Below are 27,855 nucleotides of genomic sequence, written 5' to 3'. Positions count from 1 at the left end.
CAATCAATACATCACTGAAGATAATGTTCAAGAAGACAAGTCCAAGAAAGACTGCAATATATTGTGAAGTCAAAAGAACCAGAGATTACTGATGGGAGACAGTCCATAATAGGATTAATGGTGATAACAGAGAGGGCGACACTCAGGATGGAGCCTTGAGGCAGCCCATTCTCCTGGATAAGGGTGTCTGACAAGACCAAACCAATACATACATTGAAAACTCAGTTTTTTAAAAATTCCTGAAGGAAATGGGGCAGTGAACTTGGAAGCCCCAGATGTAGAGAGTACGGAAGATACTAGTCCTCTATCAGATGATGTAGGCTTTTTCCAAATAAAAAAACATGGCCACACACTGGTATTTCCACAGAAAACTGTTCATGACATGAGTTGACAATGTGACGAGATGGTCAACTACACATCAGCCCATTCGAAATCCTCATTGTGTAGTCATTAGTAGATTGTGAGACTGAAGCCACCATAGGAGCTGGCTATGAATCATATGTTCCTTCAAGTTGCATACACAGCTTGTGAGAGAAATGGGGCAGTAGCTAGAAGAAAGGGATTTATCCTTACTGGGCATAGGTATGGGTATGACAGTGGCTTCGTGCCAGTAACTAGGAAATGTGACATCTGTCTAAATGTGATTGTACGTACAAAGGAGGAAGTTGTTGCCTGCATGAGAAAGGTGCTGCATAATCTGAATGTGAACACCGTCCAGCCCTGGGGTGGTGGTTTAGGTCTCTCCTAGTAAAAGCGGCTAAGTAACATTCATGATTCTGAGAGGAAAAAGGTGTCACATGAGCCTTCTCCAGTCATTTCCAAGGAAGGAAGGCTGGGTAACAGTAGGTGGAGCTCGAAATCTCCACAAAATGGCAACCTTGGGTGCTGGAGATAACAGTGGTGTCCAAAATGACATCATTGTCATGGTCAGGCTGGAAATTGGGGAGTGGACCTTGGTCCCAGAGATCTGATGGAGGTTGCCCTACAAGACGGAAGAGGAATTAGAACTGTTAAAGGAACTGTTAAATGAAATCTGGTTAGATTTTTTGCTATCTCCAAGAATGTGACGATAATGAACACACACTGTAGGATGCCAGTTAAAAACACTGAGAGCAAATCTCCATGCAGGAATTGAATCGTGACACACCTCAGTCCAGCAGGAGACTATGACAATGCTAGGTAAAGATGAAGTGTGGGTTATGGAATGTTCTGCAGTGGTAAGGATAATGTTCATAAGGCACTATATCCAGCCATCACGAATGGGGAAAAGTTGTTTGTTGAAGGTCGCCAGGGAGGAGTAAAGACTTCAGTCAGCCTTAGAAAGCTTCCAGTTGGGTTTAGGATAGCACACGGGAAATGGTCGCTCAAGAGTGTGTCAGAAAGGATGGACCACTCGAGACAACAAGCAAGCTGGGCAGTGCAGAAAGAGAGGTCCAAATGTGAATAGGTGTGTGTGGAGTCTGAAAGGAATGTGGGTGCTCCAGTGGTAAGACACATGGAGTTGAGTTGATTGAGAAGGTCAGCCAAGTGGGAACCCATCGGACAAGATTATGAAGAGCGTCGAAGAGGATTGCCAAGCAGCTAAAAGGGGTGAGGCAGCTGACTAATAATCTGGAGTAAGTCCACCATGGTTACAGCAAATGATGGAGGGATATAAACGTTACAAAGAGAAAAGGTGAAATGAGGAGGAAAATACGACTGCAACAGCTTGCAGTCAGATGTTCAGTGATATGTTTGTCTGTGCTGTGAACATCATCTTGAATGAGCAGCATGACTCCCCCATTGCCATTGAATGCCATCCTCAGCGGAGGTGGTAGGGGGGGAGGTGAGGTAGGGGGAAGGGTGATGGGAGGGGGGAGGCAGGGAAAGGTCAAAGCGGATCAGAAGGAAACGGAGAGGTCAAAGCAGTTGCGAGGATGCAATTTTATTTCTTAGAGGCAGAAAACAACAGGACATTGCAATGTCAAAAGCAGCTGTAATTCCTCCATGTTGAATCTAACGCCACAAATGTTCCATTGGAGAAAAATAATAATGAAGAATGGGGAGGAGGGAACAAACAATGGGTAGTCATCTCAGCAGCTGCTGAATGCCAGCCTTCGAAGACTTACTTCTACAGGGTGCAAAGGCTGCAGGATCCCGTTCCACGAAATCTACAGACGCGTCAGCATTCTCCCTGGATCAGCCTGTGGATTTCAGGGCAGAAGAATGGTAGGCGCTGTGCATCATCAAAATGGAGGTCGGCCAGTGAGGTTATCATGATGTGACAATGTTGAAGAGAATCTCTTTATCTGGGGAGGAGAAGACCATTTGTCTTTGTCAGATTTCTTAGGACGCTTAAGGTTGGTAGATGAAGACTTACACATTTGTAGGCAGGACGGACATAAAAAGTCTTCACGGGAATATTCCTTTTGTCCTTTCTGGCCAGCAGCCTGTGTAACAGTTGATTTCTACACCGAGGGTGATGATTTGGTGGCTTGTTGTGTGGCTGTAGGAGAAGAAGACAGGGGTGATACCTTGATACTGTGTGATTTCACAACTGCAGTACTGTACTGGAGATTACAAGTCGACGTGGCATTGCAAGAACAGTACTATAATGCTGGATGGTAAAATATAGGGCTTTTGACTAGCCAGCAAATTGTGAGTGACAAGATAGGGTACTTGTTCCTTCTCCAGATCTGCTGGACAGCCCGCTCCTCGAGATACATGGGAAAATTCACAGGATGAGGTGGCATGGTCACCATTACAGGTGATACATCGGGGAGAAGATGATGGGTAATCTCCCTCGTGAGCAAGCAGCTGATGTGTTGTTGTGGTCTCCAGTCCTGAGACTGGTTTGATGCAGCTCTCCATGCTACCCTATCTTGTGCAGGCTTCATCATCTCCCAATACCTACTGCAACCTATATCCTTCTGAATCTGCTTAGTGTAGTCATCTCTTGGTCTCCCTCTACGATTTTTACCCTCCATGCTGCCCTCCAATACTAAATTGGTGATCCCTTGATGCCTCAGAACAAGTCCTACCAACCGATCCCTTCTTCTGGTCAAGTTGTGCCACAAACTTCTCTTCTCCCCAATCCTATTCAATACTTCCTCATTAATTATGTGATCTACCCATCTAATCTTCAGCATTCTTCCGTAACACCACATTTCGAAAGCTTCTATTCTCTTCTTGTCCAAACTATTTATCGTCCGTATTTCACTTCCATACATGGCTACACTCCACACAAATACTTTCAGAAATGACTTCCTGGCACTTAAATGTATACTCGATGTTAAAAAATTTCTCTTCTTCAGAAACGCTTTCCTTGCCATTGCCAGTCTACATTTTATATCCTCTCTACTTCGACCATCATCAGTTATTTTGCTTCCCAAATAGCAAAACTCCTTTACTACTTCAAGTGTCTCATTTCCTAATCTAATTCCCTCAGCATCACCCGACTTATTGCGACTACATTCCATTATCCTCGTTTTGCTTTCGTTGATGTTCATCTTATATCCTCCTTTCAAGACACTATCCATTCCGTTCAACTGCTCTTCCAAGTCCTTTGCTGTCTCTGACAGAATTACGATGTCATTGGCGAACCTCAACATTTTTATTTCTTCTCCATGAATTTTAATACCTACTCCAAATTTTTCTTTTGTTTCCTTCACTGCTTGCTCAATATACAGATTGAATAACATCGGGGAGAGACTACACCCTGTCTCACTCCCTTCCTGACCACTGCTTCCCTTTCATGTCCCTCGACTCTTGTAACTGCCATCTGGTTTCTGTATAAATTGTAAATAGCCCTTCGCTCCCTGTATTTTACCCCTGCTACCTTCAGAATTTGAAAGAGAGTATTCCAGTCAACATTGTCAAAAGCTTTGTCTAAGTCTACAAATGCTAGAAACATAGGTTTGTCCTTCCTTATTCTAGCTTCTAAGGTAAGTCGTAGGGACAGTATTGCCTCACGTGTTCCAACATTTCTACGGAATCCAAACTGATCTTCCCCAAGGTCGGCTTCTCCTAGTTTTTCCATTCGTCTGTAAAGAATTTGCGTTAGTATTTTGCAGCTGTGACTTATTAAACTGATAGTTCGGTAATTTTCACATCTGTCAACACCTGCTTTCTTTAGGATTGGAATTATTATATTCTTCTTGAAGTCTTAGGGTATTTCGCCTGTCTCATACATCTCGCTCACCAGAAGGTAGAGTTTTGTCAGGACTGGCTCTCCCAAGGCCATCAGTAGTTCCAATGGAATGTTGTCTACTCCGGGGGCCTTGTTTTGACTCAGGTCTTTCAGTGCTCTGTCAAACTCTCCATGCAATATCGTATCTCCCATTTCATCTTCATCTACATCCTCTTCCATTTCCATAATATTGTCCTCAAGAACATCACCCTTGTACAGACCTTCTATATACTCCTTCCACCTTTCTGCTTTCCCTTCTTTGCTTAGAACTGGGTTTCCATCTGAGCTCTTGATGTTCATACAAGTGGTTCTCTTATCTCCAAAGGTCTCTTTAATTTTCCTGTAGGCAGTATCTACCTTACCCCTAGTGAGATAAACCTCTGCATCCTTAGATTTCTCCTCTAGCCATGCCTGCTTAGCCATTTTGCACTTCCTGACGATCTCATTTTTGAGACGTCTGTATTCCTTTTTTCCTGCTTCATTTACTGCATTTTTATATTTTCTCCTTTCATCAATTAAATTCAATATTTCTTCTGTTACCCAAGGATTTCTAATAGCCCTTGTCTTTTTACCTACTTTATCCTCTGCTGCCTCCACTACTTCATTCCTCAAAGCTACCCATTCTTCTTCCACCGTATTTCTTTCCCCCATTCCTGTCAATTGCTCCCTTATGCTCTCCCTGAAACTCTGCACAACCTCTGGTTCTTTTAGGTTATCCAGGTCCCATCTCCTTAAATTCCCACCGTTTTGTAGTTTCTTTAGTTTTAATCTACAGGTCATAACCAATAGATTGTAGTCAGAGTCCACATCTGCCCCTGGAAATGTCTTACAATTTAAAACCTGGTTCCTAAATCTCTGTCTTACCATTATATAATCTATCTGATACCTTATAGTATCTCCACAGTTCTACCATGTATACAACCTCCTTTCATGATTCTGAAACCAAGTGTTAGCTATGATTAAGTTGTGCTCTGTGCAAAATTCTACCAGGCGGCTTCCTCTTTCATTTCTTTGCCCCAGTCCATTTCCACCTACTACGTTTCCTTCTCTCCCTTTTCCTATTACCGAATTCCAGTCACCCATGACTATTAAATTTTCGTCTCCCTTCACTATCTGAATAATTTCTTTTATTTCATCATACACTTCTTCAATTCCTTCGTCATTTGCAGAGCTAGTTGGCATATAAACTTGTACTACTGTAGTAGGTGTGGTCTTCGTATCTATCTTGGCCACAATAATGCGTTCACTATGCTGTTTGTAGTAGCTTACCCGCATTCCTATTTTCCTATTCATTATTAAACCTACTCCTGCATTACCCCTATTTGATTTTGTGTTTATAACCCTGTAGTCACCTGACCAGAAGTCTTGTTCCTCCTGCCACCGAACTTCACTAATTCCCACTATTAGTAACTTCAACCTATCCATTTCCCTTTTTAAATTTTCTACCCTACCTGCCCGATTAAGGGATCTGACATTCCACGCTCCGATTCGCAGAACGCCAGTTTTCTTTCTCCTGATAACGACATCCTCTTGAGTAGTCTCCGCCCGGAGATCCGAATAGGGGCTATTTTACCTCCGGAATATTTTACCCAAGAGGACTCCATCATCATTTAACCATACAGTAAAGCTGCATGCCCTCGGGAAAAATTATGGCCGTAGTTTCCCCTTGCTTTCAGCCGTTCGCAGTACCAGCACAGCAAGGCCGTTTTGGTTATTGTTACAAGGACAGATCAGTCAATCATCCAGACTGTTGCCCCTGCAACTACTGAAAAGGCGGCTGCCCCTCTTCAGGAACCACATGTTTGTCTGGTCTCTCAACAGATACCCCTCCAATTCATATGGCCATGTTTTGACAGGATATGCGAGTGTGGTTATAATGTTGACACTGGTATCAATGCATCGGGTTTGGATTGTACAGTCGGACCATGGATGACTTAAGAGTCTGCCTTAAACTTCGATATAAGCACTACTCAATCAAATGTAAGAAAAAGAATGCATGTAGGTACTAAGTTTGCATCAACCTCTTACCCGATGGATTGCAGTGACACCCTGATCAGAGAGATAAGTGGATTTCTCCTTTGGTCAGACCATCAAGCAGCCGAATTTGTAACACCATGCGAAGAACTCCGCATATGATGGGCCTCGACATGAACAGGGTAGCAGTGAGAGCATGATTTCACAGGGCCTGCAATAGCATTAATAAATGGACTAAACGTAGCAAAGGACTGACCTCCTTCAGTTTGTGATACCATGAGAAACCGAGGTGCAGATTGGATAGTGTTTGAATCTTTAGCCTCATTCTGTGTATGTTTAGTAGATGTAGACTGAGATGGTGATTGGCTCATTGCAAAAAAGTCCCCCAGGATTGCCAACATCTCTGACGGCATGCTCCTTCCAACTTGGGACTCACCTGCCTTAGGTGATTGTGATATCGCATCTCCTAAACTCTTGACAGAGAGATCAATTGGCAATTGGAAATGCAACAGCTCAGACAATCAGCCCTCCTTGAGCAGTGCGAATCCTATCTGTCAACTTGGGTCTGGGAATTAGGTGTTACCCAGACACCTGCATGGACCGACCTTCAGGAGCACACAGGGAGGAAAAAAAAAGAAAGAGAAACTTCAAAACACCAAAGCAGAGGAAGGTGAGGAGATAGAGAATGAAGAAAGAAATAAAACACAGATGAGGGACTGTTTTGATGCTGGACTATCAAAACTTTGGAATGCATTCCCAAAACTATCCAAGACATGTTTTCTAAGGCAGGGAAAAAAGAATGGCAGGAGGATAGACATGCAGCATGGAAAGGAAAGACGTGCTACAAAGGCTGGGGCCCCGTGGCAGACAAGCATAAACACATCAAAGGGTCGTGAGCCCACTGGGGGGAAGCTATCTGTTGACGCCCCTCGACAGGTTGTGCTGGCAGGAGTGCTTCCAGTAGAAAGTGTAACTAGCATGCTGAACTTTCAAACATCTCCACAAAATTCACCCATATTTCAAAATTTTCACAGGGGACTGCCAATAAAAGTATAGTAGTTAAATTCAGGTGTTACTCTGGAACACAGATTTTGTCACTCTGCAGTGGAGTGTGAGCCGTTTTCAAACTTCTAACTTCTTGCCAAATTAAAACTGGTGTTACACCAGGACTTGAATGCGGAACTTGCCTGTCAAAAATATTTTTACATCAACCATCTTTGTAGACTTGGAACTCAGTGCTGTGGTTAACATCCGAGTCATTATATCGAATTGAAAACAAAAAGCAGGTTACACATCACAGTGCTCGTAGCCTAATTCTTCTTGCCCTGGTTATATATTTTAATTCAGGGAGGCACTGAATATGGGGGTAAGCAAGTGCCCACTGCATGTAGCATCCTTTTCACAGACAGCTACACACTTACTTTCTCGTCAGAAACCTCAATATGCTGGTACACGAAGATGATCATGGAAGTTTCACAATGCTGCAGCTCAAATGTCTTGATCATCCTGTTCATTAATGTGAACGTTATTTTCCTTCATTATTGTTGGGATGATGAGAGCTCACTGTACGTGTAACGAATCAGTTATAACTTAGGCCTCGTTCAGCTGAAATCACCTGGTGATCTGGAGAACTCACACAGAGACCTCTGCAGTTAACACTGATGTCTTCTTAGAAAGTGAACATGACCACTCTGATTGGTGATCAGAACAACAGAAGGCACCATGCACATGTTGTTTAACTGTTATTTTCGGCCCATTAGTGAATACCGACATTCATTGTATCTGGCCACAGCATTAGCAAAGTTGTCTTCAATCCATACCTAATGTTTGACTTTTCATTTCCAAGAAGGAGTTGGATTTTACTAAAACTGATTAGCTGAGAAAGACAAATTCTTAAGTGCTACTTATTCTACTGAAATTGGTGCTAAGGAAGGATTTCTACTATGTATAGATTACTATTTTTGTCCCAAGGGAGAAAGAATAATTTGTCCAAAGCAGTTCCTGCAGCTCATTTAATTTACGATCAATGGGAGACCCTTGTACAATTTTCAGGTCACGTACTTTGCTCCAATACTAAATTTGTGAACCCTTGATGTCTCACAATGTGTCCTATCAACTGATCAGTCCTTTTCGTCAAGTTACGTCACAAATTTCTTAGGTCACAAATTTCTTTTCTCCTCAATTTCTACTCAGTTCCTCCTTATTGGTTTCATGATATAGGCATCGAATCTTCAGCATTCTTCTATAGCACCACATTTCAAAAGTTTATATTCTCTTTTTGTCTGAACTGCTTATCATACACATTTCACTCCCATACATAACTACACTTCAGACAACTACCTTAACAAAAAGACTTCCTAACACTTAAATCTATATTTGATGTTAACAAATTTCTCACCTTCACAAATGCTTTTCTTACCATTGCCGGTCTGTATTTTATATCCTCTCTACTCTGTCCATCAACAGTTATTTTGCTGCCCAAATAGCAAAATTCATCTACAACTTTTAGTGTCTGATTTCCTAATCTAATTCCCTGGGCATCACTTGCTTTAATCTGACTACATTCCATCATCCTTGTTTTGCTTTTGTCGATTCTCCTGTCAAGACGATGTCCATTCCATTCAACTAAACTTCCAAGTCCTTTGCTGGCTGTGAAAGAATTACAATGTCATCATCAAACCTCAAAGTTTTTCTTTCCTCTTTTGTCGATTCTCCTGTCAAGACGATGTCCATTCCATTCAACTAAACTTCCAAGTCCTTTGCTGGCTGTGAAAGAATTACAATGTCATCATCAAACCTCAAAGTTTTTCTTTCCTCTTCCTGAGCTATGATTTCTTTCCCAAATTTTTCTTTGGTTTCCTTTACTGCTTGCTTAATGTAAAAGTTGAATAACACCGGGAACAGGTGACAACTATATCTCATTCTCTTCTCAACCGTACCTTCTCTTTCACACCCCTCAACTCTTATAACTGCTGTCCCATTTCTGTACAAGTCGTAAATGGCAGATTGTTCCCCATATTTTGTCATTGCTACCTTCAGAATTTCAAAGTGTATATTTCAGCCAGTATGGTCAAAAGCTTTCTCTAAGTATACCTATGAATGAAGGTTTGCTTGTCCTTACCCTATCTTCTAAGAGTGGTTGTAGGGTCAGTGTTGCCACATGCTTTGCTACATAATGTTATCTGCCAGGAATTGGTAATGAATACGAAGTGGTATCTACACTGACACTGAACAAACGTTGGAAGCTTAGCCTAGCACAGCTGTACTGTAAATTAAAGAGGAAATTGTGGCAGCCAGTAGACTGACGACAACAAAATGCATTTCTACGCTGTTGGCCATCCATATGCAACACCCTGAAGGAAGCATCGAAATCAGGTGAAATTTGTAGCTGCATCTGTGGTGACGAGAAATGCACGTGATTAGCATTTCAGTGCAGGAACCTATCAAGGGTGCCAGTAGCGACACACGCAAGTGCTATATAAAGGGGGAACAGACCACAATGTGGCTGTACTGGAATTGTTCTTTCATGTGGTTGTTTTGCGTAAGGAGCTTCAGTATGCCTCATAGAAGATAGTGAGCATCTTTTGAGGATGTTTTGGAGTTCGACCAAGGAAGAATAGTTCCCTATAGGGATTGCGGATTATCCTTCAGATAAATTACATCAGATGAAATCAAGCAACTGTGACGTGGGCATGTAATTTCTGGATTAAGGACTGATTGCACCAACCTTGTTGCACCACTACATGTGGCGACAGGCCTAATGTGTGCATGACAGTGATGGATTGCTCTGCTATATCATGAACAATATTGCAACAAATTCGATCTGTTGCCAACAAGCACTGTATGTGTATACCACTCGATGTCTTTTGCACCAGAATGGGCCGTCACAATGCGTCCATTGCTGCATTTACCACCAAGTCAATACCACAGATGTTTGCAGTGGCAATGATGCGATGAACAACAGGTGTGGGCAACTGCATGGGACGACACTGTTTCTACTGACAAATCCTGATTCTGCCAACACCTTCAGCATGGTCAGGTTTGAGTCTGGAGACACCGTGAGGCTGTTGAACTGTTGCCTTATGCATCATCATACTGGTCCTCCACCTGGTATTACTATTTGGGATGGTATTGGATTTCACTCTCACACCCCCGTAGTAGGCATTGTCTGTAAAATAACCAGCCAGTATTATATCTCTGAAATGCTGGGGCCTGTTGTCCTCTCATACCTTCAGAGCTTGCCAACGGCCACACGGCAACAGGATAATGCATGACCACACATGGAATGCAATGTTCAAGACTTCATCGTCCATTGGATTGCACTGCTGTCTTAGCCGCCCTGTTCTCCTGATCTCCTGCCTACTGAAAACGTCTAGTCGATTACTACAGAACGATTGGCCCTGATTACACCACCCACTGCTACACCAGATCAACTTTGGCAACATGTGGAAGCAGCATGGCCTGCTACACATCAACAACACATCCAGAACCTTTTTGATTCAATGCTAAGGCATGTAGCAACATTAAATACTAAGCAATGGCGGCAGCACAATCATCTTCCTCACTTCACATGAGGCTGTATTTTCAATCATAAGCTTTGTACATGTTATCTCCCAAATCAATTTGGGTGTGGTATCTCAGATCTTTCCTAGTGCTGCATTTTGGATGGCCGTCAGTTTAGTTTCTCGATGTTTGGAGACTGCTCTTGTTCCACAATTGTATATTCAGTTAATGAAAAGCCACTCCAGTTGGCCGTGTGTACTTCATTGAAGTCCAGGAGCAGTCTTGGCCTTCACTTCCAGGCCATTTTAAAGTGGATCTGAAACCACCACTGTTAAAAAACTAAGTTTGTACACGTACGCTACATGTGCAGAAAATATATGTATCTTGCATTATGTTCTTGTGAAGCAATGTTAAATGATTGATAAAGTAAAAGCTGAGTGGATTGGTGAAGCACACAACTAGTAAAAGCCGAGTGGATTGGTGAAGGACACAACTGGAATTTCAAACACGTTATGTCTGAATTCCCATTCTTTCCCATTAAATTTGAATTCTGGTATAATTCAGTGGACTGAATTACTCTCTGGTATCATCTTAAATTCTTAATGTTTGTCCTGTTCAACTCCAGAGGCTCAAATTGGCCATTTCTTTGTCATATTATTCCAATTATTAAATTAAAAGAAAATTGCTGTTGCAAATTATCACATTTTATACATAATATTTGAGTAGTTCCAAGTTTGGTGTAAATGCTATTGATGATTGAACAGAAGAAAGTCACTTACCGGTATGTGATTATGATTGGTTCGGTTTATTACTGTTGTAGCTTGCTTTACATTTACTTTTAGTGGTGTTGTGCTCATGTTTAGGAAAGACTGTGGATGCTCCAGTGCTAACTCTCTTATTTTATTTTTGATTTCTTTCTCTGTTTCCACCAAATAATTTGGAATAATATGTGGAATGGTTCTGAAACATAATTGAGAATTTTCAAAGATTACCACCAGGATATTAAAATGCAGAAACATAACTACTTTCGCGTTCTCTACCAGAAAAGGGACTCACTTTTGAACAAGATGTGCAGAAAATGTTACTTTAGCTTGAGCTATGTGACAATTAAGGGAGCATGTCAGAGAACAGTAATGTCTGTGAATACCAAACTGCTTGCACACCTTGCCTTAATGTGTCATTGATTACTCGAGTCATTGCTTCACTTTCTGTGTAGCACATGACTTGTATCCAAATGCATTGTAGACTATAATATTAAACCTGAATATTATAATACAAACTCTATCACATCTCTCTGCCTTACACGGTATCCTGAAAGAATGTAATTCAGATAATAATGCACATTTCACTTGTACTGTGGAGGTTTGCCACCCAGGCATCCCATGAAGTGTACAAGTGGTGGATAAGATGAACATGTGTAGCATATTCAGAGAGAATTGACTACTTAGAGGAAGAAGAAGGGGGGTAAATTAGATGCCTATGACAGTATGCTTAAACTCTTAATGAACACTCTTTCTCACAAAAAGATATGAATTATTTCTATATCGGTAGATACAATTATGTAGCTTCACTGTTGTATTCAGTGTAAGTTAAACTTCATAGTCTTAATTCACTTTCCCTAGAAAGTGATCATCTCATTTCATCATTTTCCAAACCCACTCAAAGTACTGCAATCTTAGAGTGACCTCTGCTTATTGTATAAATATCTCTTACAATGAACACTTCAAAGCCAAATTCTTCATTCACCTAACTTAAGTATTCCAATTTCCCAATGGAATGTTCCACGCCAAAGCTCAATGAAGAGGACTGGTTTGAAGGATCTCAGATCTAATTTTGTTTGCATTTCATGTACACCTATGAGCTCCACACTTATTACAAATGCACGAAATTGCTGGTCACTTTGGTAGCACTGAACCACATGTATCCACCCTTACTGACCTTTAACAATGTTATCAACACTTTCCAGTATCACTATAAAGTTGTATTGCAGTTGAATTTTGCTTACTTTCAGTTCACAAATTGTGTTACAGAAATATTCTTACAACAGAGAGCCTTCAGGCATGTAGAATGAGTCAAGTTATACATTATCAGGAAGAAGCCCCTATTGCTACTTCTGTAAAGTATAGCAACAACAAATTATGGTGCTGATCTGTTCACAGATTTGCATAACGTAAGAAATAAAACTCAGTAGGCCTAGAAAGACAAATGAAGACAAAGACATCAGGACACAGTACTAGTTTGGATAGGACAAAGACAGGAGAAAGAAATTGGCTGTATCTTTTTGAACACAAACCAAAAACATAATTCAGGATGTTGAAGCTAAAATTTGAACCCTTCTCCTCCTGAATGTGAATGCAATATCTTAACCAACGTGCATCTCTGCTCAGTGGAACACAGCATGATGGTAACTGAAGAAATAATGACCTACTGCGCACTCTCTCTGCAAAGATTGATATCGGGCTTCTTTAAGAGGTGGAATGGTTTCCTTGACAACTTGTATCAGTCTCTGTGAATGCCTGCCGAAACAAGTTGTTACTGTTCATCCTGTGGTAGCTTGAAAAGAACTGTGTGGTACAAAGTTCTAGAAAGGGTGAGATGAGAGGTGTTGGTTAACTTTTGTACACTTGGAAGTTCAAATTGGAATAAATTTACAGGCAAATAAAGGAAGTTTATGCTGACAAATTAGTGAATGAAAGAGATTTGAGAACAACATATGAAATATTCAACAATGAATTTACATTTGTGGCACAAATCGACTTGAATGTTATGTTACATATTATGTGATGAATCAAGTGAGGAAATAAATTTTACAAAACAGGTACCTAACCCTAGATGAGTTGCTCATTTCTTTCTGAAATATTTCTTATTTTTTGTTTGAATTAATTAAGTTCAAACATCTGGGCTAAAGCAAAATTCATGACCATGGGTACTCAGTAACTGACTGAGTGACAAAGAAACCAAGAAAATGTCTAAAATAGTGTGAGATGATACAGAATGTTGCAGGGAGTCGATTACATGCTCTCAGCTGGCAGGCACAGATGTCAAAGTGTTACAATGTGCTTGGTGCACAGTATGGCAATCCTCCCTTGTGTAATCAGATGTGGTCTATTGGATCCTTGACAACAAATATGCTCGAGCACGTATTCCCATGATCTCAAACTTAGGACCACTGTCACATCTCAATGCTCCACAAATCTGGATATATTGCACAATTCAATTAGCTGGCCAAATAGACCCAAAATGAGACTCCTTCAAATTCTGTTAGGTGCCAATAAAGCTGTCTCACATGAGTATGAGGCCACAGCTGAATCACAGAAACTGTTCCTTCACACTCACTTTTCATCTGTTATGTTTTACGCCATCCCCCTCCACCCAATTTTGTAATTTACTTTCCACCGAAACTGCTCTCCCACCCTTCACTCCCTTTGTGAAAGCCACCTTTTCATTTCTCATTGTCCTATTGCCACCTGAAACGTGGCATTGTAGAATTTAGGAATTTAATTTCAGAATTAAATTACCAGGTACATGCTAAAATCAAATGCCAGACTTAATTTTCCAAATTCTTTTATTCTGTGAGTATTTTATGTTTTGCTGATTCCAATGGAACTGTTAACTTTTATGTAAAAAAAGAGCTTGATATTTAAAATTTCATAGTATCCCAAGCTGTAAAAATTGCTGATCCAAAAATCTAAGACCAGTTTAATTAATATTTGAAAATTCTCATGAGCTGCTGAGATGTATTAGGAAATGTGTGTCAACTATACTATGTTATTAACTAACATTGTGTTAACATAATCAAACAATGGAAACTCTAGGCTGGAATACCAACAATATATGTAGAAGATCCCCCTCAAGAACCATGGACCTTGCCGTTGGTGGGGAGGCTTGCGTGGCTCAGCGATACAGATGGCCGTACCGTAGGTGCGACAACGGAGGGGTATCTGTTGAGAGGCCAGACAAACATGTGGTTCCTGAAGAGGGGCAGCAGCTTTTTAGTAGTTGCAGGGGCAACAGTCTGGATGATTGACTGATCTGGCCTTGCAACATTAACCAAAACGGCCTTGCTGTCCTGGTACTGCGAACGGCTGAAAGCAAGGGGAAACTACAGCCGTAATTTTTCCCGAGGACATGCAGCTTTACTGTATGATTAAATGATGATGGCATCCTCTTGGGTAAAATATTCCGGAGGTAAAATAGTCCCCCCTTCGGATCTCCGGGCGGGGACTACTCAGGAGGATGTCGTTATGAGGAGAAAGAAAACTGGCGTTCTACGGATCGGAGCGTGGAATGTCAGACCCCTTAATCAGGCAGGTAGGTTAGAAAATTTAAAAAGGGAAATGGATAGGTTGAAGTTAGATATAGTGGGAATTAGTGAAGTTCGGTGGCAGGAGGAACAAGACATCTGGTCAGGTGACTACAGGGTTATAAACACAAAATCAAATAGGGGTAATGCAGGAGTAGGTTTAATAATGAATAGGAAAATAGGAATGCGGGTAAGCTACTACAAACAGCATAGTGAACACATTATTGTGGACAAGATAGATACGAAGCCCACGCCTACTACAGTAGTACAAGTTTATATGCCAACTAGCTCTGCAGATGACAAAGAAATTGAAGAAATGTATGATGAAATAAGAGAAATTATTCAGATAGTGAAGGGAGACGAAAATTTAATAGTCATGGGTGACTGGAATTCGAGTGTAGGAAAAGGGAGAGAAGGAAACATAGTAGGTGAATATGGACTGGGGCTAAGAAATGAAAGAGGAAGCCGCCTAGTAGAATTTTGCACAGAGCACAACTTAATCATAGCTAACACTTGGTTTAAGAATCATGAAAGAAGGTTGTATGCATGGAAGAACCCTGGAGATATTAAAAGGTCATCAGATAGATTATATAATGGTAAGACAGAGATTTAGGAACCAGGTTTTAAGTTGTAAGACATTTCCAGGGGCAGATGTGGAGTCTGACCACAATCTATTGGTTATGACCTGTAGATTAAAACTGAAGAAACTGCAAAAAGGTGGGAATTTAAGGAGATGGGACCTGGATAAACTGAAAGAACCAGAGGTTGTACAGAGATTCAGGGAGAGCATAAGGGAACAATTGACAGGAATAGGGGAAAGAAATACAGTAGAAGAAGAGTGGGTAGCTCTGAGGGATGAAGTAGTGAAGGCAGCAGAGGATAAAGTAGGTAAAAAGACGAGGGCTGCTAGAAATCCTTGGGTAACAGAAGAAATATTGAATTTAATTGATGAAAGGAGAAAATATATAAATGCAGTAAATGAAGCAGGCAAAAAGGAATACAGACGTCTCAAAAATGAGATCGACAGGAAGTGCAAAATGGCTAAGCAGGCATGGCTAGAGGACAAATGTAAGGATGTAGAAGCTTATCTCACTAGGGGTAAGATAGATACTGCCTACAGGAATATTAAAGAGACCTTTGGAGAGAAGAGAACCACATGTATGAATATCAAGAGCTCAGATGGCAACCCAGTTCTAAGCAAAGAAGGGAAAGCAGAAAGGTGGAAGGAGTATATAGAGGGTCTATACAAGGGCGATGTACATATGGAAATGGAAGAGGATGTAGATGAAGACGAAATGGGAGATACGATACTGCGTGAAGAGTTTGACAGAGCACTGAAAGACCTGAGTCAAAACTAGGCCCTCGGAGTAGACAACATTCCATTGGAACTACTGATGGCCTTGGGAGAGCCAGTCATGACAAAACTCTACCAGCTGGTGAGCAAGATGTATGAGACAGGCGAAATACCCTAAGACTTCAAGAAGAATATAATAATTCCAATCCCAAAGAAAGCAGGTGCTGACAGATGTGAAAATTACCGAACTATCAGTTTAATAAGTCACAGCTGCAAGATACTAACGCAAATTCTTTACAGACGAATGGAAAAACTAGTAGATGCGGACCTCGGGAAGGATCAGTTTGGATTCCGTAGAAATGTTGGAACATGTGAGGCAATACTGACCTTACGACTTATCTTAGAAGAAAGATTAAGAAAAGGCAAACATACGTTTCTAGCATTTATAGACTTAATGAAAGCTTTTGACAATGTTGACTGGAATACTCTCTTTCAAATTCTAAATGTGGCAGGGGTAAAATACAGGGACCGTAAGGCTACTTACAATTTGTAAAGAAACCGGATGGCAGTCATAAGAGTCAGGGGCATGAAAGGGAAGCAGTGGTTGGGAAAGGAGTGAGACAGGGTTGTAGCCTCTCCCCGATGTTATTCAATCTGTATATTGAGCAAGCAGTAAAGGAAACAAAAGAAAAATTTGGAGTAGGTATTACAATTCATGGAGAAGAAGTAAAAACTTTGAGGTTCGCCGATGACATTGTAATTCTGTCAGAGACGGCAAAGGACTTGGAAGAGCAGTTGAACGGAATGGACAGTGTCTTGAAAGGAGGATATAAGATGAACATCAACGAAAGCAAAACGAGGATAATGGAATGCAGTCAAATTAAATCGGGTGATGCTGTGGGAATTAGATTAGGAAATGAGACACTTAAAGTAGTAAAGGAGTTTTGCTATTTAGGAAGTAAAATAACTGATGATGGTCGAAGTAGAGAGGATATAAAATGTAGACTGGCAATGGCAAGGAAAGCGTTTCTGAAGAAGAGAAATTTGTTAACATCGAATATAGATTTATGTATCAGGAAGTCATTTCTGAAAGTATTTGTTTGGAGTGTAGCCATGTATAGAAGTGAAACATGGACGATTACTAGTTTGGACAAGAAGAGAATAGAAGCTTTCGAAATGTGGTGCTACAGAAGAATACTGAAGATAAGGTGGATAGATCACGTAACTAATGAGGAGGTATTGAATAGGATTGGGGAGAAGAGAAGTTTGTGACACAACTTGACTAGAAGAAGAGATCAGTTGGTAGGACATGTTTTGAGGCATCAAGGGATCGCAAATTTAGCATTGGAGGGCAGCGTGGAAGGTAAAAATCGTAGAGGGAGACCAAGAGATGAATACACTAAGCAGATTCAGAAGGATGTAGGTTGCAGTAGGTACTGGGAGATGAAGCAGCTTGCACAGGATAGAGTAGCATGGAGAGCTGCATCAAACAAGTCTCAGGACTGAAGACAACAACAACAAACAACATGTAGAAGATTGGCTGCTACTTACGATAAAGATGACAAGTTAAGTTGCAGACAGGCACAATGAAAAGACACTAACACAGTAACTTTCGGCTGAAGCCTTCAGCACAAAAGGAAATACACACTCATTCATTTAAACAAGCATGCACACCTCATGCACACATCACTGTCACCTCAGAGTAACAATGTGGAGGGAGTAGGGAACGGATAGCAGGGTAATTGTAGAGGGACAGTAGAGTGCTGTCCGTTAAAGCACAGCACCAAGAAGCTGGCGAGCAGGGGAGATGAGGAAGCAGAAGGGGAATGGGGAACAACAAAGGAGAGGAGTGGGGAAGGGGACAGATGGGTGGGACTATTGGCAGAGGGTGGTACACAAAGTGGGTGGGAGATGAAAATAGGAGGGAGGTGACAGGACAGAGGTGGTGGAAACTGTTGGGTGGAGGATGTGGGCACAGTAGGTCACTGCAGGTTGAGGCTTGGATAATTTCGGGAGCAGTTGAGAAAGGCTGGTGGTGGAAGGGAGGATCCAGATGCCTTGGGTAGTGAAGCAGCCATTGAAATGAAGCATGTTATTACTCAGCTGCATGTTGTGCCACAGGGTGGTCTACTTTTCCTCTTGGCCACAGTCTGGCGTTGGCCACACATCCTGGTGAACAGCTGGATGATAGTCATACCAACATAAAATGCTGTGGAATGATTGCAGCAGAGCTGTTATATGTGACATGGCTGCTTTCACAGTTGGTTCAGTCTATGATGGGGTAGGATAACCCTGTGACATGACTGGAATAGGATGTGCTGGGTGGTCAGACTGGGCAAGTGTTACACCTGGGTATTCCACAGTGATATGATTCTTGTGGCAAGGGGTTGGGTTTGAGAGTGGCACAGGGATGCACTGGATGTTATGGAGGTTGGATGAGCGACAGAATGCCACTTTAGGAGGGTGGGAAGGACTTTGGGTAGGATGTCCCTCATTTCAGGGCATGATGAAAGGTTATCAAAGCTCTGGTGAAGGATGTGGTTCAGCTGTTCCAGTCTGAAATGGTACTGGGTGACGAAGGGTGCAAACCTTTGTAGCTGATTCTTGTGGGTGGTGGAAGGATTGGTTGTATGAGGTGAAATGGCACAGGAGATTTATTTGTGATCTAGGTCTTGGAGATAGTGTCTGTCTGTGAAGGCATTGGTGACACCTTCAGCGTACTGGGCATGGGAGTTCTTGTCACTGCAGATATGCCGTCCCCAGATGGCCAGGCTGTATGGGAAGGACTTTTTGGTGTGGAAGGGATGACAGCTGTCGAAATGCAGGTACTGTTGGTGGCTTATGAGTTTAATGTGGACAGAAGTCTGGCATCAAAGAGGAAGAGGTCAATGTCCAGGAACATGGCACATCAGGTTGAGAAGGACAAGGTGAAATGCATTGGACACAAGGTGTTGAGGTTGTGAAGGAATGAAGATAGGGTGTCTTAGCTGTCTCCAATACATGAACATATTATCAATGAACATGAACCAGACTAAGTGTTTTGTGTTTTGGGAAGCTAGAAAGTACCCTCTAGACGCCCCAGGAACAGGTTGGCATTGGAGGGTGCCAAGGAGGTGCACATGGCTGTGCCACAAATTTGTTTGTATATCTTCCTCTCAAAGGAGAAGTAGTTGTGAGTTAGGATAAAGTTAGTAAGGTGTATGAGGAATGAGGCAATGAGATTGGAGTCTGAAGGACATTGGGAAAGATAGTGCTCAATAACAGTAAGACCACAAGTGTGGGGGATGTTGGTGCGTAGGGTGGTGTTGTCAACAGTGACAAGCACAGGATCCAGCAAGTAGAGGGGTTGGGATGGCAGAGATTTAGTGAAGGAAGTGGTTGGTATCTCTGATGTAGGAGGCTAGATTACAGGCAATAGGTTGGAGGTGTTGGTCAAAGAGGGCTGAAAGTCTTTCTTTAGGTCCAACTACAACGGCACATCCAGGATTGCTAGGTTTGTGGATTTTGGGGAGCATGTGGAAGGTGGGTCTGTGGGGTGTCATAGCACTGAGGAGCGAAATCGATTCAGGGGAGAGGTCCTGTTAAGGGCCTAAGGCTTTAAGCGGGGATTGGGGGTTATGTTGGAATTCTCCACCCAACAGTTTCCAACCTCTCTATCGCCTCCTCCCAATTGTTGGGTCCCATCCTCTTGTGTGCCGCCCTCTGTCAACAAACCGGCCCATCTTTCTCTTTCCACATCCCTATCCTTTGCTGAACACCGTTCCTCCCCCCTCCCCACCCCCTGCTCCACAGCCACCTGGCGTTGCACCTGTTGGCAGTCTAGCCCTTAGACAGTGCTCTTCTCTCTATGCTATTCCTTCCCCTTCCCTGCCCCCTCCAGACTGTTGCTTCCATTCTACACAGTCATGTGTGCACGAGTCATGCTTGCTTGCTTGCTTGCGTGTGTGTGTGTGTGTGTGTGTGTGTGTGTGTGTGTGTGTGTGTGTGTGTGTGTGTGCGTGCATGCGTGTGTTTCTGATGAAGGTTTGGCAAAAAACTGGTGTGTAAGTGTCTTTTCGTAGTACCTGTCTGCAACTTAAAGTGTCTTCTTTAAGGTAAGTAGCAATCTATCTTTTCTTAATGTTCTTATTAAACTGTTTGAAATATGCCTATTTAAATATTATGTGAAGTACTGATATGAATGTGTTCCAAATTAGAGTAAATGTACAGGGTGTCCCTGGAGGAATGGTCAGCATTCACGGATATGACAGGATCTACCATTAGAAGCAAAAAAGTCTAATAAACATGGGCTCTAAAATACGCATTATGAACATGTGAAACAAATTTATTCTACTATAAGTTCTTTGCTTACCATAATTTTCGAGGTGGTAGTACGCACAAAAGAAGAAGAAAAATGTTCAGTAAACATGAGCTGTAAAATGCTTACCTCATGAGCTACTGTGGAAAAATATCTCCTGAACAAGTGTTCACAGCTCTTATGGTATGCATTTTAGAGCCCACTTTTACTAGACCTTGTTTTGTTACGAATTACCATACTTGTTATACACCTGAATACTGACCACTCCTTCTGCAATGCTCTGTATAATGAATAAGAAATAGCTTACCTCTCACAAAAAGTATAACCACAAAATAAGGCAGGAATGATGCATAAAGAGGAAGTTGTTAAAACGTAAGTTGAGGTTGATTGTTGAGTCAAGGTAGGAAAAATACAGTATATAACATGAATGTGACAGCCTGTTTCATTAACAGTGCTTGCAGCTCAGTGACATGCAATGTGTTAAAGACATTATAACATTCCTGGCCTGAACTCTGTTTAAAATACGCGTGGCAGCAAGTTAATATTTTTGTACGAGCTGCAAGTGCTTCGTGGTATTAAAAAGAAAATCCACTTCACATAAAATTACAGTGAGGCAGAATGGCTGGCCAGTTCTTAACTTCAGGCCATGAAATTCCAGTACTGCTGATAGACAGACTGAAATGTGAAAAAACTAATCCTACATTTTTGAACTGTTAGTTCCTTTCTCAGGGAGGAAAGAGGTATAGACTTACAGAGGTTAGAAGGGAGTAGCAGGTCACCTGAAGTGCCAGAACAAGAGTCACCCCACAACTAGGTGACAAGTGTGAGATGGCAAGTTGCAGGGAGGCCTTCTCCTCCTTTCTAACCTACCCGAATCTGTCACTATGTTCGGCTCAGACAATCATTCAATGATGTGCTTATTATTGAATAAATCACAATAAAAGACCACAACTTTATTATTTATCACAATCTGTGTGGTGAACAGTTCAGATAATTAATCATTATAAAAGAAAGGTAAGAAGAATAGGATTTAACATCCTGTCAGTGGCGAGATCACTATAAGGGGAACAAGGTTCAGATTCTGGAGGAAAACTGGGCATTTAAGTTTTGAAGGAACTATCCTGGCAGTTGGCTTAGTGCAATTAAGGTAAACCACAGTGAATCTAAATTTGAAAGGCTGGATAAGGGTTTGAGAATGCTGTTCTTCCATATGCAAACGGGAGACTGATGTCTTACCACTGCCTCCTTTTCTCCTCCCCCCCCCCCCCCCCCCCCCCCTTCATCCTACAAGTGGAGCATCTATATTTAAACAGAAAAAGATAAGTACTTCAAAAGCTAGTACTGTCTTTATGCAGTTGTATTTTTCTATGCATGATGAATTTATCATTTTTATCAGAATGATTGCCTTCCCTCACTTTACTTATGGTTTCCATCCTGGTGTTGAAATTACTATGAAGCCACATTTACATACAAATGCATGTGTGTAAACACAAGTGAACAAGCATTAACAGGTCTATTCACCTATTTCCCCTACCATTCACTCACCCTGCTGAAGAAACAATTACTTACACATGAGGGAATGGAGAGAATATGAGAAAATGAGCATTAAAACATCATAACCTTACGAATACTGCACTTTTTCCTCTCTAAAATCATTGATGTATAGCTCAGATGCCAAGCTCTGATATCCACACAGGATTGCATTTTATACGGGAGTCACACTGCTTATGATGAAAAAAGTAAAGCAGAGCAGACTTTACACTATGTCAATATGTGATTTTTACTGTGTGGTCACTGTTATTGAAGGAGAAATTGCAAAACAGGACACTGGTAACCAAAAAGCGATGTCAGCTGAAGAAAGGCTAGCACTTGTGTTCTAGTTCTAGACAATTGGTGACTGTTTCACTAACATTAAATATTTGTTTCAGATTTCACCTATTTCTGAGCTTGTACCCTCTTTAATTTATTCTCATGTGAAGGAAACAAGTAACGAAATTTTTTTCCTCGCTTCCCCAGTTAAAAAAAGTTTAGCAATTTCTTGTCAGGCTGCTGCTTCTCTTCTTCATTTTCCTCTTCTTCTATGTACTTCATACTGTGGATCTCTTGGTTCTCACAAACACCTATCACATCTGTGCTCTACTAGCAACATTTCATTCTCTTCTGACCCCTCCATAGGACATACAACTCAGGTCCAATAAGAAAAGTAGTTTGCAGACAAAAACAACAGACTTTGAAAGAAAATGTCCTCCACATTGTTCACACCAAGGTGAGTGCTGAAACAGGAATATGAGAGAACTTCCTTTCACAATTCAATGAAAGACAACCAGAGGAACATGAGTGAGCATCAGCAAATGCGAACTGGACAGGACGGTATGCTGTTTGCTCATGCTCACCATCCATTTACATCTGAAAGAATGAAGGAAGAAAATGTTGTTGCTCTACAACCTTCCCTCAGGTCCCTACAACATGACTCTAATCTGTCTTATGCAGAACTTCACGCTCTACATTCCCTAAAAGTTGATGACTCCATCATTATCCTTCCAGCAGACAAAGGATCTACCTCTATGGTACTTGACCGAAAGGAGTATGTGAGTGAAGGTCAACATAAGCTGTCTGACACCTCTACATACAGCATCCCTGTGACTCAAACTAACTTGCAGTCCCTCCTAAAAACGTCAGGCCCCCTCACAAGGACTTATACTTCAATCCATATAACTTCTTACACCACCCAAACCATGCACCCCCACCTTTTACCTTCTTCTTTGATCCACAAATCCAATCATCCTGGCCATACTATAGTTGCAGGCTTCAAAGCAGGTATATCTGTTTTAGTTGATCAACACCCGAAACATGTAGTACAAAGACTTTCCTCCTATATCAAGGATACCAATCAGTTCTTAGTTTGTCTGAAATCCATGCCTGTCCTACTCCCAACACACACCTTGTTTGTCACCACTGATGCCATCTCCCTCTATACTAACATCCCCTGTGTACATGGTCTGTCTGCTGCTGAAAATTTCCTTCAGTCAACACCCACCTGATTCCAGACCTATGACATCCTTCTTGCTCATCTTAATCACCTTACCAACAATTACTTCACCTTTGAGAGGCAGACATACATACAGATCAGGGGTACAGCCATGGGAACCAGGATGACTCCTTCTTACGCCACCCTTTTCATGGGTCACTTGGAGGGGGCTTTCCTGTGATCCATAAGCCTTGAGCCCCATGTTTGGTTTACATACATTGATGACATCTTTGCTGTATTCGCTCGTGGTGAGGCTGACCTCTTAAAATTCCTGGAATCTCTAAATACCTTCTTCCAATTAAATTTCACATGGTCCTTTTCCAAAGCCCATGCCACTTTCCTTGATGTTGATATCATCCTCACCGAAGTCTGGCTACACACTTCCGTCCATATCAAACCTGCTAACGAACAACAGTACTTACATTTTGACAGTTGCCATCCTTCCCATGTGAAACGTTCCCTTCCCATACAGCCTGGACACTCGAGGCAAACATATTTGTTTGGATGCAGACTCTTTAGAGCAATATACCACCACTGTCACTTCAGCCTTCAGTGGATGTAATTATCTCAACAGCCTAGTTCAAAAGCAGATTTCTTGGGCTATCACATCCAATTCTGGTACTGCTGATCCCTCGAAAAAACAACTTTGGAGCACATCACTTGTCACCCATTATTATCCTGGTCTTGTATGTATTAATCAGCTACGTCAACAAAGCCATGATTTCCTAAAATCATGCCCTGAAATGAGATCCATTCTGTCTGAGATTCTGCCTACCATACCTAGAGTAGCTTTTCATCACCGTCCCAATCTCTGCAATATCCTTGCCACACACTATGCTCCTTGTGCACTCATCTCCCTACCCTATGGCTCCTACCCCTGTGACCATCCCTACTGCAAGACTTGAGCGATGCATCCTCCTACCACCACCTATTCCATCCCTGTAACTGGCAAAACGTATACTATCGAAGGGAGAGCCATCTGTGAAACGACATGTGATATACCAGCTGTCATGTAAACAGTGTTCACCCCATACAATATCCTGTCAGAGACCATGCTGTAAAACACGACTATCATGAACTCGGTGCCTGTTTCACCAGACTCTTGCTCCAGACACCAGTTTCTCAGAACTCTGCAGGTGGGAACTACACTACAACATGTCCTCAGTTCTCATCACCCACCTGATCTTAATTTACATTAGTTCCTTCTGTTTCAGCATTTCTTCACAGTAACTATTCCTTTCTTCACTCCATTTTAATTTTCTACATGTCTATTTTTTGCCATCCCCCCTCCCACCACCTCTGCTACATACAATGCATGTAGCTTTTCCCTTTTATTAACTTGTGCACAATATTTTAGTAATAATCTCTGTCTTGCATATTACCCTGTCTTCCACCCTTAAGCTTTCAGGTTTTCAAATCTAGTCCAGTGTTGTCCGCAACAATCAGCTTTTCCTTCTCATCCTGTCCGGTAAGTCTCCCATGACCCTGGGTTCTCGGTGACTTTTCTAAACAGTATCCCTTTCCCTAAACCTCTCCAGTCATTTCCTTCACCCCTCTCCCTTCCCCTTCAATTCTTCTGCCAGAAGAAAGAGCCACTGGCTCTGAAAGCTCATAAACATTAAACCCTTTTGTGTATGCATTCCCCTGCCACCACTTTGTGAGCAGATTTATTATCTATACATTTACATTATATTATCAATAACTGATTATTTTCATTATTATTTTTGTTATGAAAAAACATTTGTTCACTTATGTTTATTCCAGTGTAAACCAAGGTTAATATTTGAATCATTTACTTTGTTTGCCAATACTTTGTAATGATTCAAACCAGTTTATTTTGATAATTATTTTGTGACTTAAGTCTACCATAGTAAAATGGATTTAATCCATTACTGACTTTCAAAATGCCACTGTAGCACAACACTATAAAGAACAATTTTATCTACAATGAAGTTTAGACATGGTGCTGAATGTGAATTTTTTCATATGGTAACTCACCCATGCTTAGGTGGAATAACTTGTTCCACAGGATTTTTACTATTTTGAGCAAGTAAGTGTTGCCAGTCATCTATGTCTGGTTTGAGCACTCTGGCAAGGTCTTGATGGCCTGTTTCTACTAGCACATTGCATAATTTATTAAATGCTGTTGGTCCTCTTCGTGTTACATCTAGATACATGTCTCTCTTCAGAACACTGGGTTCTTTGTTCAACTGGAAAAAAGAGAAAATATCACTGTGCTGATTGTTATTTCAAGAACATATAGCACCCAGTCTGAAATAAATCTGAAAGATGTGGTGCATAATCAGGAGGAGTCACATCAGGTGACAATAATGTCCACAGTCATAGAAGATTAAACAGCAACTCTGTAGTTTATTTAAGAACAGGGCTGGTAAACTGGTTAATTCCATCTTACCAGGCATTACCACTTTACCAGCTAATATCAAAGATAAAATAATAATGGATACCTTCACAGATATGCTATTTCTTGATGACTTTCTGACTAATAAAATCCAGTGCATTGTACTGGACAGGAGGTGTTCACCAGAAACAATTCTGATACGAACAAACAGGATTATAATAGGTTGATAACGCTCACAGAAAAGTGTAATGAGGCACTCAGAGGACATACATGGGAATCTTTGGAAGGAAGGTGGTGGTGATCTTGTGATAGCTTGTTGTGTAAATTTTGGTTAATGCTATTAGAGGAAAACCATGCAAAAATACTGCTGACACTACTGAATTTCTCATGAAGAGATTATGAGCAGACAGACATAAAGACAGCAAATTTCCTTAATTCAATATGTAAATGGAAATAGACATAAAAGTCATTAGTATTCGTATGGAGTACCCTCTGCCACAAACTGTACAGTGGCTTGTGAAGTAAATACGTATGTTTCAAATTACTTCATCACACTTTAGTTTTATGATTGGCTTATTTGCTACTGAATTATCTCATATGCTTGGATGGCGCCCCCAATGGCTCCTCCTTCCACAATGGTCTGTCCTTGGTCAATCACTCTTCTTTGTGCCACCCACATGTCCATAATATGATAATTACAGAAATCTTCTTATTCTGGAATTCAATTTGTTATTCTGGATATGTTTGGATAAGGTGACAAAAAAATATGCAAAATATGACCATATGGTCTCTATTGTCAATCTATAACAAAATCAAGTCAACCACTTGCAATTTGGTAAAATGGCTGAAAAAGGTGATGGGGCTGATTACATTATACTGCTAGGAACACTCTTCACTTCAGAAGTGGTTATGTGCTAAACTATCTAATGTTATATTCTTATTGTGCAAATTGATTTCTTCAATACACTACACAAACCGTGAAAGAGTTACCAGATATCTTAAAGTAGCTGAAAATCTTTTTTTTTGCCTTAATTTTATGAAAAAGTGCACAGAATGTTTAGGAATGATACTATTTCTTAGAACTGCCTGTCTTTCTGGTTGATGACAATGGGAGAGGACAAAATACGCTGTCGGTCCCTTGCCAATGGTGATGAGCTGTAAAGGCAAATTAGGTTTCTTCCACATTCAGGTAAACAATAAAAATCAAATTTGGGCATGAGGCAATATTGTTCAAATCATGCTGTGTGTCTGTAACACAATTTCCATGTATTCCTCCCCTATCTTCTCAATCTCATTTTGTATATTCTTCTTGGATTTCATACTATTCCCACTGTTTTCACATTTTATCTCCAACATTTTTCTGTAACAATGTTTGTAACTCACCATAAAAATTATTTACAAACAAAATTTGTTATATATGGAATCACAGAATAAGATAAAAAATCTATTTACATAGAGAAATTGCATCCTTGTCTACAATTAAATCATTATTCTTTAAAATAATAGGACTTTTGCTGTCCGTTTCTATCTCTTGTATGACTGATCAACTGACCTACCTCCTCCGGGTACATAATTTAGCATTTCTCATAGGGGACTAAAATGTTCCATAATTTAACATGTTGAAATGAATTTTGTATACATTATTTTAGAAGGAATATGTTATTGACATTATCTTAAGCTCTTTGGCTAAGGTGTAATTGCATTTAAGGCCTCAAACAATATATCTACCAGTTTCACTCAAAAATTTGTTCTTAGTGGCTCTTCAGCATTTTTTCTGTGATTTTTATAATAACGTTTTTAGCCTATGACAAAAATCAATAGCATAGTAGTAGTAGTTGTTGTTGTTGTCTTCAGTCCTGAGACTGGTTTGATGCAGCTCTCCATGCTACTCTATCCTGTGCAAGCTTCTTCATCTCCCAGTACCAACTG

General features: G+C 41.1%; 1 protein-coding gene across 1 annotated transcript in view; it reads right to left on the bottom strand.

Moving 5' to 3' along the window:
• LOC126355136 (caspase-2) overlaps nucleotides 1-27,855 on the bottom strand; it is an 85,747-nt gene that overhangs the window by 35,953 nt on the left and 21,939 nt on the right. Inside the window, exons 3-4 of the mRNA XM_050005318.1 lie at nucleotides 25,566-25,777; nucleotides 11,425-11,605 (exon numbers count right to left, since the gene is read on the bottom strand). Coding sequence (XP_049861275.1) covers nucleotides 11,425-11,605; nucleotides 25,566-25,777 — 393 coding nt within the window. The remainder of the gene's footprint in view (nucleotides 1-11,424; nucleotides 11,606-25,565; nucleotides 25,778-27,855) is intronic.

This window comes from Schistocerca gregaria, chromosome 3, assembly GCF_023897955.1.
Source record: "Schistocerca gregaria isolate iqSchGreg1 chromosome 3, iqSchGreg1.2, whole genome shotgun sequence".
NCBI classification, from domain to species: Eukaryota; Metazoa; Arthropoda; class Insecta; order Orthoptera; family Acrididae; genus Schistocerca; species Schistocerca gregaria.
This window is presented reverse-complemented; position numbering and strand designations above follow the sequence as displayed.